This window comes from Gopherus flavomarginatus, chromosome 1, assembly GCF_025201925.1.
Source record: "Gopherus flavomarginatus isolate rGopFla2 chromosome 1, rGopFla2.mat.asm, whole genome shotgun sequence".
Classification (NCBI taxonomy): Eukaryota; Metazoa; Chordata; order Testudines; family Testudinidae; genus Gopherus; species Gopherus flavomarginatus.
Window position 1 is genome coordinate 376684718 of NC_066617.1, and position 13450 is coordinate 376698167.

The window sequence follows — 13450 nt, forward strand, 5'->3', positions numbered from 1 at the left end:
TTGTTTTCTCAGGCCGAAAGGCTGCTGGAAATGTATAAGAACCCTGGGACAGGATCTTGCTTCATCTCAGATCTGCTTTGGGTTTCAAGAGAGGTAAATCTTAAGCCATAAGGATTGACTGGAGCCACCCTGAATATGGAAATTGGATTATAACCTATAAACTATATTTCTAAAAGGACTTTTGGCAACTACAAGCTCACCTCTGCTATGCACTTGAACCTCAAGAATTGAATTCAAGTCTGTATGTATATTGATCTTTAAACCAACTCTCTCTCTTTTCTTTTTAAATAAATTTTAGCTTAGTTAATAAGAATTGGCTATAGCGTGTATTTTGGGTAAGATCTAAGTTATAATTGGACCTGGGTGTGTGGCTGATACTTTGGGATTGGAAGAACCTTTTCTTTTATATGATGAAATAAGATTTTCAGGCGTCATCATCATATTTGACAGGTGTGTCTGTATGGAGGCCTGAGGCTGGGCACTTTAAGGGAACTGTGTGGTTTAAACTTCTAAGTAACCAGTGAGGTACTATAGAAGCTGTTTTGTGCTGGCTTGGTAAATCTAAGTATTGGAATAACCACCAGCATTCGGGGTTTGTCTGCCCTTTTTGTTTGCAGTTCACCCTGATTGAGTAACCTCAGCTGGCTCCCACTGGCAGCACCGTCACAGTGACTATGGCCTGGTCTACACTAGGATTTTACATCATAGACTCATAGAGCCACAGGGTGAAAAGGGATGACAAACATCAGCTGGTATAACCTTCTGTGAAGATGCAGGATCTTTTGCTTCTGAACCATCACAGACAGATGGCTGTCCAGCCTCTACTGAAGAAGCTTCTATGGGCCTCCTGTTCTCACAGTTGGGAAGATCTCTGTGAGATTTCATCTAAATCTGCTCTGCTGGATTTTGAACCTTTTGTCCTGTGCTCAGTGGCAAGATAGAACAACTTTTCTCAAGTATTTGAAGACCATTGTCATATCCCCACTCAGTCTCCTTTTTCCAAACTAAATATCAGCCTCTGATACTACAGCTTTCATTTCATCCCTTTGATCATCTTTGTCTCTTGCCTCTGGATCCTTTGCAGTTTCTCAACATCTCTTCTAGATATTTATAACCAAAACCATACACATACTCCAGCTGAACACTAACCAGGGCTGAATAGAGAGGTAGCATCACTTTCTGCTACTTGCATGCTCTGCCTCTGCTAATGCAACTGAAAATTGCTTTTGCATCTTTTGAAATAGTAAAAAAAAAAAGAAAATCTACATTCCTGAGAGACGCAGCTATATCAACCTAACCACAGTGTAGACAGAATGAGGTCGGGGAGGTGAATTATCTATACTGAAGGGGGAATCCCTGCCATCTGTGTCAGTAGTGTCTACACATAAGTGTTACAGCAGCGTCGCTGTAGCATTTTAATGTTGACAAGCCGGTAATCAGATCTTACAGAAAAACATCCAGTCTGGATCTGCAGGCACAGGGAGCTGGAGAATCCACCACTTCCCTTTGCAGTGTGTTTAGGGTGATCAGATGTCCCGATTTTATAGGGATAGTCCTAATTTTGGGGTCTTTTTCTTATATAGGCTCCTATTACCCACCACCCCCTGTCCCAATTTTTCACGCTTGCTGTCTGGTCACCCTAAGTGTGTTCCAATGGCTAATCACCTTCTGTGCTAACTATTTGGCCCTTATTTCCAACTGGAATTTGTCTGGATTCAGCTTCCAGCCTCTGGGCCCTGCTCTGCCTTTCTCCACTAGATTACAAAGCCCAATATTAGTATTTAAGTTAAATAAATGAAGCTCTTTTAAGTCTCTCACTGTCCAGCATTTTCTTCAGCCTCCAAACATTTTTGTGGCTCTTTTCTGCACCCGCTACAATTTTTCAAGATCCGATTTAAAATGTCCACCCTGGGACTGCACACAACCAGTTTCACCACTGCCATGTGCAGAGGGAAAATCCTTCCCTGGTTGCAACTGAACACTCCTCTGTTTATGCATCCAAGGATCTCATCAGTCCTTTTGGGCAGAGCATCGCACTGAGAGCTCACAATGAGTTGGTTTTACACAATGATCCCTAAATCCTTTTCAGGGTCCCTGTGTTCCATGATACAGTGACCGAGCCTGTGGGTTTGGCCTGCTTCCCTCTTCCATAAGGATAACTTTGCATTTAACTATATTAAAAAATTTTGCTCAGCTCACTAAACACTCTACATCAATCGGTGTGCCTGCCCTGGCCTCATCATTGTATACTCTCTGCCAATCTTTGGGTCATCTGCAAATTTTATCTGCATTGATATTTTATTTGCTTCCAGATCATTCATGAAAATATTGAACAGCATCAGGCCTAGAGCTGATCCCTGCAGAAACCAGCTAGAAACACCTCCATTCACTGACCATGGCCCATAGACAGCTGCTTGTAGTTAACCAGTTTTTAGTTCATTTTAAGCATGATGTTGTACAGTGTTCAGTTTTTTTATCTGAATATTTATCCTACTAATTGAAATGCCTCAGAGAAATTGAAGTCTACTGCATCTGCACTGCTCCCTTGATCAACCAAACGTGTTCACTTATTGAAGGAGGAAATCGGGTTTACATGACAAGAACTGCTTTACATACGCCATGTTGTTGACTGGAATTAATTATATTTCTAGACTATTTTTAAAGGAATGTCATATCAGTGTTCCATTGTTTCCTAAACTTGGCTAATCTCTTTTTTTAAAACTTACCCTTTATTTTTTAAAAGTCTACGTATATCACAGAACTACCCTGTATTTGCCTTTTTTTTTGTCTCTCCTGCCACCTGATTATGTACTTCTGGTTCTAAAAGAGATGTGTGGTTTCTTGGTGAGTTCGTAACTCTGCTGTTTGTAACCCTGTGGTTCTATTATAGATGCTGTTTAACATCCTCCTTTACCGCTAATGAACTTGAAAGTATTTCACCACCTCGTGTTCTATGAGTGCCCCATACTGCTTCTTTCCTAGTGCAGAACAAAAATATTTATCAAACAAATCTACCTATTTTGCAATATTAACAAGATGATTTTCTCCCTCTTGGAATTGGCCTAAACCTTTTCTAGGATTTCTTTTGTTCTTAAAAAACTTAATTGTCTCCTATTCTGATCCTTAGTCCTGCCAAGTATGGAGTTTTCCTTTATGTTTTTAACATTCCCTATCAATTTTTATAACTTCCAATTTGTATGGCTTGCTATCTGTATTTCCTCCCCCTTCTTTGTTTTCCCCCACTAATTGCTGACTTCCCTCTGCCACTAAACAGGGTTTTTGGTCAAAGTTGTTCTCCCACATTGACTGTGGAATTGTAGCTTTTTAGCAATCAAATACACTATTGCCAAGTAACTTCCAAGTTTCGTTCCCATTTTGCTGTCTACATTTTTCCTCCCTGTAATTTTTCCTGATAATTTCCCACAAGTTTGGGGGGTTAGCCCATTTCAAGCACTGTCTACAGACATTACTGGTAGGGAACTGTTCTTTGTCTGCCCATTTAAATGTAATCAATTCAATTTTTTATTTTTCCCTCCTGTATCATATGCCCCCTTGTTTGTATCCTCTCTAAACTAAACAATCCCGGTCTTTTCAGTCTGTCTGCACATGGTAGCCTCCAACATTTTCACAGCCTGTCTTAGAAATCCCTTTTAAAACGTTATATCCTCGCAGTAGAGTCTGGATGACCAAAACTGAGCGTATCTCATTTCTTAGGCATCCAGATATTTTCTTTCTCAGCTCACTGCTGTGGATGAGTAGGAGTTTCCGTGGAGCTGCCATCAATGATGCTCAGGTCTTTTCCCTGAGGTGTGTTTAGGTTGGGATGTTTCCTCTGGAACAGGTGTTGACTCCTTGGGTGCTCCGGGGCTGAAGCAGCCACAAGGAAAAATTGTTCTGCACCCACCGGCAGCCAAGCTCCCCTCCCTATGCCCCCTCACCCCCCTCACCTCCTCCTCCGCCTCTGCATCCTCCCCTGAGCACGCAGCATCCCCGCTCCTCCGCCAAGCTCCCATTATTTGCCACCTCCACAGCTGTTTGGCGGGTGGAGAGGCGAGGAGCAGGAACATGGCACACTCAGGGCAGCAGGTGGGGCAGAGGAGGGCTGGGGAGTGGAACTGGGAAAGACTTCAGAATAGGGCCAGGGAGGGGGTGGAGTTGGGGCGGGGACTTTGGGGAAGGGAGTTGAATGGGAGCAGGGCAGGGTTGGCAGGGGGTGGGCAGGAGTGGAATTGGGGTGGGGCCAGAGGCAGAGAGGAGTCAAGCACCAACCAGCACAAGAAGAAGTCGGTGCCTATGTCCTCTGGCACACGTCTTAGAAAAAGCTTTTTTTCCACTCTCAGATTTTGAGCAACAGTGTTAATGGGGAACTCCCTACAGCATGGACTCTCTAGCCTGTCTCTCATTGCATTAAGGAACAATTAGGGATAACCAGTATTGACCCTCGTGTTTCCTGCTGGTGCCTATGAAGGTTTCCCACATCACAATGTGTAGGAATTATTTGATGCATGGAGCACCATAAAATATGTAATTAGCATTAGGAGCATCAGTTATTCATAATTCATTTTTCTCAAAAGTGAAAATGTCAAATTTCAGTGTGTGAAGAGCCACCAATCTGTTTCACCCATGAGAACAGCATCTAGTTGTGCATATAGTGTCTTGTATGAACATTGTCTCTCCATCAAGGCATTTCTCCTGTGACCATAACCCTAGAACCTGAGCACATACAGGAAGTCAGAGAAACTTATGTTACATGCAGGAGACACCGTTCTGCCTCAGAGTTGGATACCTTCTCCCCTACTCCAAGTCAGATTCCAACACAACCGACTTCACCAACCCCTCCACCTTCATCCTACTGGGAATTCCTGGCCTGGAAGCAGCTCATGTCTGGATCTCCATCCCCTTCTGCACCATGTACTCCATAGCCATCTTGGGGAACTTCACCATCCTGTTCATCGTGAAGAAGGAACCTAGCCTCCATGGACCTATGTACTATTTACTCTGCATGTTGGCCGTCACCGACCTGGTCCTGTCCACAGCCACTGTGCCCAAAATGCTGAGCATCTTCTGGTTCAATTCCAGGGAGATAGATTTCAGTGCCTGCCTCACTCAACTGTATTTCATTCATTGCTTCTTCATGACTGAATCTGGGATTTTCGTGGCCATGGCTTTTGACCGCTATATGGCCATCTGCCATCCCCTGAGACATTCCACCATTCTGACAAACCTGGTGGTGGCCAAGATCGGCCTTGCTGTGATGTTACGTGGTGCAATAGTCGTACTGCCCTGTCTCCTCCTCGCAAGGCAATGGCCGTATTGCAGAACCAATATCATCCCCCACATGCACTGCAAGCACATGGCTGTGGTGAAGCTGGCCTGCACCAACACTCATGTCAGTAGTTATTACGGGCTGTTTGTGGTATTCTGTGTAACCGGTCTGGATGTGATTTTTATCGTCATGTCCTATATCCAGATCCTTAGGGCCATCTTCAGCCTCCCCAGAAAGGACGCCTGGCTCAAGACGTTTGGGACCTGTGGCTCTCACCTCTGTGCCATCTCGGTATTTTATATCCCACTTCTCTTTTCCTCCCTTATCTCCCGGTTTGGCCAGAATATGTCCCTGCATTTCCACATTCTCAGTGCCAATGTATACCTACTGGTGCCCCCCATGCTAAACCCCATCATCTATGGGATGAAGACCAAAGAGATCCGGGGCAGGATCCTCCAGCTCATTACTCAGAAAGGGACTAGAATTTTCTCCTAGTGCTCTGGTTCGCAGACTGAGCTTTGTGGGGAGCTAGCTGGTGATTAGTTGCTGGGCCCTCTTCTCTGCATCATTGGCTGACCAAAGAGACATTAAATCCTTTCCTGAACATACTGTGCTGTGTCAGCCTGACAAACTCTTTAACTCATAACCTTGCCACCCTTCTTATTTCTGGTAACTAGACCCCCGATATAAGGGGGTGTAATAACCTTAGTCCCAGATTTGGACCTTAGCGTCCAAAATATGGGGGTTAGCATGAAAACCTCCAAGCTTAGTTACCAGCTTGGACCTGGTACCTGCTGCCACCACCCAAAAAATTAGAGTGTTTTGGGGCACTCTGGTCCCCCTGAAAAACCTTTCCTGGGGACCCCAAGACCCAAATCCCTTGAGTCTCACAACAAAGGGAAATAATCCTTTTTCCCTTCCCCCCTCCAGGTGCTCCTGGAGAGATACACAGACACAAGCTCTGTGAACCCAAACAGAGTGAATCTCCCTCTCTGTTCCCAATCCTGGAAACAAAAAGTACTTTCCTATTCCCCCAGAGGGAATGCAAGGTCAGGCTAGCAAATCCAACACACAGATCTCCCCTTGATTTCTTCCTCCCACCAATTCCCTGGTGAGTACAGACTCAATTTCCCTGAAGTAAGGAAAAACTCCAACAGGTCTTAAAAGAAAGCTTTATATAAAAAGAAAGAAAAATAAGTACAAATGTTCTCTCTGTATTAGATGATACAACACAGGGCAATTGCTTAAAAGAATATTGAATAAACAGCCTTATTCAAAAAGAATACAAATCAAAGCACTCCAGCACTTATATTCATGCAAATACCAAAGAAAAGAAACCATATAACTTACTATCTGATCTCTTTGTCCTTACACTTAGAAACAGAAGACTAGAAAGTAGAACTACTTCTCCAAAGCTCAGAGAAAGCAGGCAGGCAGACAAAGACCTTAGACACTCAATTCCCTCCACCCAAAGTTGAAAAAATCCGGTTTCCTGATTGGTCCTCTGGTCAGGTGCTTCAGGTGAAAGAGACATTAACCCTTAGCTATCTGTTTATGACAGGGGGTTCCAAAGAGGATGGATCTAGACTGTTCCCAGTGGTGGCAGATGACAGAACAAGGAGTAATGGTCTCGAGTTTCAGTGGGGGAGGTCTAGGTTGGATATTAGGAAACACTATTTCACTAGGAGGAGAGTGAAACACTGGAACGGGTTACTAAGGGAGGTGGTGGAATCTCCTTCCTTAGAGGTTTTTAAGGTCAGGCTTGACAAAGCCCTGGCTGGGATGATTTAGTTGGGGATTGGTCCTGCTTTGAGCAGGGGGTTGGACTAGATGACCTGCTGCAGTTCCTTCCAGCTCTGATATTCTATGATTCTATGATGCCCTGCCCCTGCTTCCCATTTTCATTCAAGACCCCACCCACTTCTACGCCTTTTCTCCTAAGGCTCTGCCCCATCCCTCTCTCCTCCCCTGTCACTGTCTATATCATCTCCACCTCCCTCCCCCACCTCCATCACAGCTGGGCTCCCTCTGCTCCAGGGCTGGGACAGGAGCTGCTGCAGCCTCACCAGGAGCCGTCAGTGACTGCAGTGGGGTTGCAGCACTGGAACCAATGAAGAGCAGAGCGGGAAGCCAGGAAGCCGTATAAAGCAGCTGAGGGTTGGGAGCAAGGTTGTGTTGCAGGTGGGCGATGCTGTGATTCACGTATCAGAGGGGTAGCCATGTTAGTCTGGATCTGTAAAAGCAGCAAAGAATCCTGTGGCACCTTATAGACTAAACGTCTTTGCTGCTGTGATTCATACAACTTGTGAGCCCTAAAGCTCAGCTACTAAGTTCTAAGGTCAGAGATCCTTGTGTGGTTTATTTCCTTCGCTTTCAGCTCCACTTTGTTCCTCCCAGCTGGGGGCCTGTAGCAAGCAGGGTCCCTGCAATGGGGATGGGCTGGGAGCCCTTTGCCCTGAGCCTGACCTCAGGGGCAGGGCAAGGGATCAGCTTTGAAACTAGGTGGACAACAGTTGAGAGAGGCAGAAGAATAAGCCCACATGTTAGTTGGGAAGGCAGGATGCTCGGCAGAGGCCAGGGTGGCTTTGGTGGCTCACAGGGAGGGAGATGAACAGCAGACCTGCCATTATCCGTCTATTTACACACATACACTACACTTTATCTGGAACTATAGGGCACCCATTGCTCTGGGAATGAAGCTGAACAGAAAAGCTGAGTTTAATATATGCTCTGCATGGTGCTTTTGGTCACCACATCTTAACACTTTTTAGGTAGGCTGCTAGGCAGTGTCAGCCCCGTGTCATGGATGGACCGAGCAATGCAGAGGTAAAGCACTCTGTTATAAGAAGGCTACATTCCTCTGGGAATGAGTGGTAGCCTTCTTGTGCTACTGAAGCCCCTGGAGTCCACGTGATCACTGGTCATGTAGGGGCATTCCTCGGTACGCCCACTTCCGAATTTACTGCTCTTTCACTCTAGTAATGTGTCCCCAACAAGAACGCTGCCAAAACCAAAACAGCTGATGGTGGCTGTTGCTGGGCAGAGTTTGAATATCCTCACTCCAGATGTTGTGCTGCTTTTGGAGCAGCTTCTGGAGACCACGAGCATGGAAAACATAACCCCAGAATTCCTTAGCTTTCCTCAGCTTCCCATATCGCTCCCATCCATGGGAGGTGGGGTACCCATTTTTCTATAGATAGGCAGCTTTGTAGCAAGCCTGCTGCCATGACATTCCTCCAAAGGCTGCAGAAGGGAGCAGGGGAGCAATTCCTGCTGTACAAGCACTCACATCATTCAAGTAGCCTCCAGGCCTGCCTATGAAGCTGCCAGCTGCCCTCCAATTTTTCCAGACAAGTGTGTGGTTTTCTGTCAGATGTTGCTGGATGTTTGGCTGCATGTGAGTGTTTTTCCTGTATGTCATCCCAGCTCTGTACAAGTAGCTGAAACAACAGACCTCAAGTGAACTACCCAATAAGACCACAAGACCCATTAAGGTGTAAAGGCACCTGGCCAGGTTTATTGTTGAAAAAGCACAGTACTAATATCCCACAGACTCTACCGGGTCACTAATACATGTATGCTCATGACAATGGACACAGCTCAGTCAGTGGTGGGACTTTTCACTGCCCCCTAGGCTGGACAAAGACACTCCCTCTGAGATACATATTTATACACCAATACAAACAAGTTATGTATCACTCCTGACATATCTAGGTCCCAACCTCAGACGTATTAGGGTACCAACATTGATGTATTCAGAGGCCTCCCATTACTTTGTACATGCTGATTGATGAAAATATCTCTATTAATAATGTTGTCTGTCTTTGTCCTTAAGATGGGTGAGCACGTTCCTGTTCTCTTTGGGGAATGTGCTTGGTATCTGTCAGAAACAGATAGTTTTGGGTTAATAGAACAGAAGTACTTCATGTTTCTTTTGCCTGTAAAGGGTTAACAAATTCAGTGAGCCAGGCTGTCACCTGACCAGAGGACCAATCATGGGACAGGATACTTTCAAATCTTGAGGGAGGGAAGTTTTTGTGTGTGCTGTTAGTGTTCGGTTGTTGTTCACTCTGGGGGCTCAGAGGGACCAAACGTGCAACCAGGTTTCTCTCCAATCTCTTTGATACACGCTCTTATATGTCCAGAATAGTGAGTACTAGGTAGATAAGGCGAGTTAGGCTTATGTTTGTTTTCTTTACTTGCAAATGTGTATTTGGCTGGAAGGAGTTCAAATGTGTATTTTGCTGAAAGGATTTTAATTTGCACCTGTATACTTAGGCTGGGAGGGTATTCCCAGTGTCTATAGCTGAAAGACCCTGTAACATATTCCATCTTAAATTTACAAAGATAATTTTTACTGTTTTTTCTTTCTTTAATTAAAAGCTTTTCTTGTTTAAGAACCTAATTGTTCTTTTATTCTGGTGAGATCCCAGGGGACTGGGTCTGGATTCACCAGGGAATTGGTGGGGAGAAAGGAGGGAAGGGGGAGAGAGAGGCTAATTTCTCTCTGTACCAGGATTACTTTCTCTCAGGAAGAGTCTGGGAGGGGGAAAGAGAAGGAAGGAGGAAAGTCCAGGCCTTTACTGGGATGGCGGGGTACTATCGAAGGTTCGTGCCCCACTTTAGCGCCATAGCAACCCCCATCACTGAGCTGTGCAAGAAGGGGAAGCCAGACAAGGTGGTCTGGACCGAGCAGTGCCAGCAGACTCTCCGGGCGCTGAAGGAGGCTCTGGTTAGTGGCCCAGTTCTGGCAAACCCAGATTTTGACAAGCCCTTTATGGTGTTCACCGATGCCTCAGACATGGGACTGTGAGCGGTACTAATACAGGAGCAGGCTCCACCTCAGGAGCTTGGCGTTGGCTCCTTTCATCTGGCGCAGCCAGGTCAGGGGAGAGTGGTCGGTGTACACGGTGAAGTGTCGCCCAAAGAGAGATGACTCCAGTTTCTTAAGGGCCCACACCATGGCCAGGCATTCCTTCTCGATGGCCGCGTAGATCTGCTCCCGGGGCAGCAACTTCTTGCTCAGGTACACGATGGGGTGTCTCTCCCCCTTTTCATCCTCCTGCATTAGTACCGCCCCCAGTCCCATCCCAATAAAGGCTTGGACCTGCTTTTTGGTTTGGGGAGTGGGCCAGTCTCTGATCACCTCCACCTTGGCTGTTTCCGTCTTTAGGCAGCCGTTCCCCACCTGATGGCCCAGGTAAGATACTTCAGCCATCCCCACCTTGCACTTCTCAGCCTTTACCGTTAACTCAGCTTCCCGGAGTTGGTTCAGCACTTGTTTAACCTGGGACACATGGTCCTCCCAGGTCTGGCTGAAGACGCAGATGTCACCAACATACACCACGGCAAAACTCTCCATCTCCCTCAGTAGCTGATCTACCAGGCGCTGGAAGGTGGCCGGCGCTCCCTTGAGGCCGAAGGGCAGGATCAGAAACTCATAGAGCCCCAGAGGGGTGATAAAGGCCGACTTCAGCCTGGCATCTGCGTCCAGTGGTACTTGCCAGTAGCCCTTTGTAAGATCTATGGTGGTGAGGTACCGAGCACCTCCCAGCTTGTCTAGGAGCTCGTCAGGCCTGAGCATGGGGTAGACATCAGATACAGTGATGGCATTGAGCTTTCGATAGTCCACACAGAACCGGATCGACCCATCCTTTTTGGGACAAGCACCACAGGCGAGGCCCAAGGGCTGGAAGACGGCTGGATCACCCCCAAAGCCAGCATGTCCCTGACCTCTCTTTCTAGGTCCTGGGCAGTTTTCCCAGTGACCCAAAAAGGGGAGCATCTTATAGGGGGATGTGATCCGGTCTCCATCCGGTGGACAGTCAAATTAGTGCATCCAGGCTGGTTGAAAAACAGCTGTCGGTATAGATGCAGCACCCCCCTGATCTCAGTGTGCTGGGCCGGGGTCAGCTGATCAGAGAGGGGAATCGCCTCCAGGGGGGAACCAGCTTTTGTCCCAGGGAATAGATCCACTAAGGGGTCATCTCCCTGCCCCTCCCAATGTCCACACACGGCCAACACCACATTCCCCTTGTCATAGTATAGTTTCATCATATTCACATGGTACACCCGGCGGTGATGAGCCTGGTTTGACAGCTCCACCACATAGTTTACCTCATTTAGTTGCTTGATAACCTTGAAGGGCCCTTCCCAGGCAGCCTGGAGTTTGCTTTTCCTCACGGGGATGAGAACCATCACCTGATCCCCGGTGGCGAAGGCGCGGGCCCGCGCCGTGCGGTCATACCAGATCTTCTGCTTCCTCTGGGCTCTGGCTAGATTGTCCCTGGCCAGGCCCATGAGCTCGGCCAGTCTTTCCCGGAAGGTCAGGACATACTCCACTCACCTGACTATCCATCGAGAGTGGCCTTCCCCTCCTATTCGTCTCTCATCAGGTCCAGGGGCCCCCTTACCCGCTTTCCATATAACAATTCGAAAGGCAAAAACCCAGTAGATTCCTGGGGTACCTCCCTGTATGCGAACAGCAGGTGAGGTAAGTACTTGTCCCAGTCCTGAGGGTGCTGGTTCATAAAAGTTTTTAGCATCATCTTTAGCGTCCCGTTGAATCTTTCCACTAGCCCATGTCCTCCTCCTATTTACGCTGGGTCAGGATGCAATTATCAAAGCTCAGCGCAGTCCTGGGCCCTCCCTCACTCACCGCAGCCCGGGGCTCGCTGCCCCTCAGCCTTGCCAGTTCCAGCTCATGCTGACGCAGTCTCTCTTTCTCCTCCCGGTCATGTTCTCTCTGTCTCTCACGATCCTCCAGCTCTCTCAGTTTTAGCTCTCTCTCCCATTCCAGGCGCTTGAACTCCACGGATGCCGAGCGTCGCTAGGACGATCCCCTGCTGGGGGGTGAGCTTCGCCGGGAGGATCCCCTGCTGGAGGGTGAGCATTGCCAGGAGGATCCCCTGCTGGGGGATGAGCATCGCCGGGAGGATCCCCTGCTGGGGGGTGAGCGTCGCCAGGAGGATCCCCTGCTGGGGGGTGAGCTTAGCCTGGAGGATCCCCTGCTGGCCGGGGAGGTCACGGTGCCCTCGGTAGCTGCTGGCTCCTCCCCCGCTCTTACCCCTAGGCATAGGAATGGGGCATCTCGGGAAGCCCTCAGCCGCCGGCTGACCACTCCCCAGCGGCGACAGACACTGGTGCCTGAGCTGCATCTGCCCGGCTGCTTCCCTCAGAGACAGGGCTCCGTTCATTCAAGCAGTCTCCCTCCTCCAGCTGAGTAATCAGCTGGTTGGTCCTTGGTGAGCCTCCCTGGGCGCAGCCCCCTCTGCTTGCACAGCTCCACCAGGTCACACTTACAGCACTGGGCATACATCTTCCTGCTGGGCACTCACAAGCCGAGGTGCTCGCCGCTCCCCACGGTTTTCAGGGGGACCCCTAGTGCACCAGCCCTTCTTGAGGTCACCACCTCTCTGCCAGGGTCGAGCTGTAGGGTCCTCCATCCCTGGGACCGCTCACTGCAATCCCCCGGGGGACCCTGTTACTGCAAAGTCCTTCTCACTGGGCACACACTCCCAGGGGTTAATCACCCCTTTGTTTTACTGCTCCCCAGTCACTTACTGCAGAAAGTGACATCCACAGGGTGCAATATCTCCCTCCGCTGCCACCAGTTGTCACGGAGTGTGGGGGAGTCTGATCCTGCACCCCTCTTCCTGGGACTCACAGTGACTCTCAGCCAGCCAGTAAAACAGAAGGTTTATTGGACAATAGGATTGCAGGTTACAGCCGAGCCTGGAGGCCCAACCAGGACCGCCCAATTGAGTCCTTCTCGGGGTTCAGGGCGCTTGGATCCAGCATAGGATCCCCTGAATTCCCCTCACCCAGCCCAAAAGCGAAACTGAACTGCCCCTCCTCCAGCCGGCCGATTCCTTTGTCCAGCTTCCCAGGCCAAGGTGCTAACCTCATCCCTCCTACTTGGCTCAGGTTACAGGCTTAAAGATCCTGTCCCTCATCTAAAGACATACCCGGCTCTCCTATCCCCCACACAGACAGCCCCTACTCCATCACACATATAGACTGCAATGTCACACCCTGCCATCACTGCCTGGTTTAGGAAACATTTCCTTCAGGGGAATCCAGCTGGGTCAGTCCAGGAGCCAGAGCACTCTGTGAAACACCGTGGTCAGAGGAGCCACATTTGGGAAAACATCTTATGGACACTTTTCACCCAGCCCCACTCCT

At 48.4% G+C, this 13450-nt stretch overlaps 1 protein-coding gene across 1 annotated transcript; it reads left to right on the forward strand.

Annotated features, from left to right (window-relative positions):
• Window positions 1-4810: 4810 nt before the first annotated feature.
• Window positions 4811-5761, forward strand: LOC127044627 (olfactory receptor 52M1-like; the record flags this gene model as incomplete). The annotated part of the gene is made up of 1 exon (XM_050939718.1): window positions 4811-5761. A coding segment is annotated over one exon (951 nt), but the record flags the coding sequence as incomplete, so codon positions are not given.
• Between the last annotated feature and the right edge of the window lie 7689 nt (window positions 5762-13450).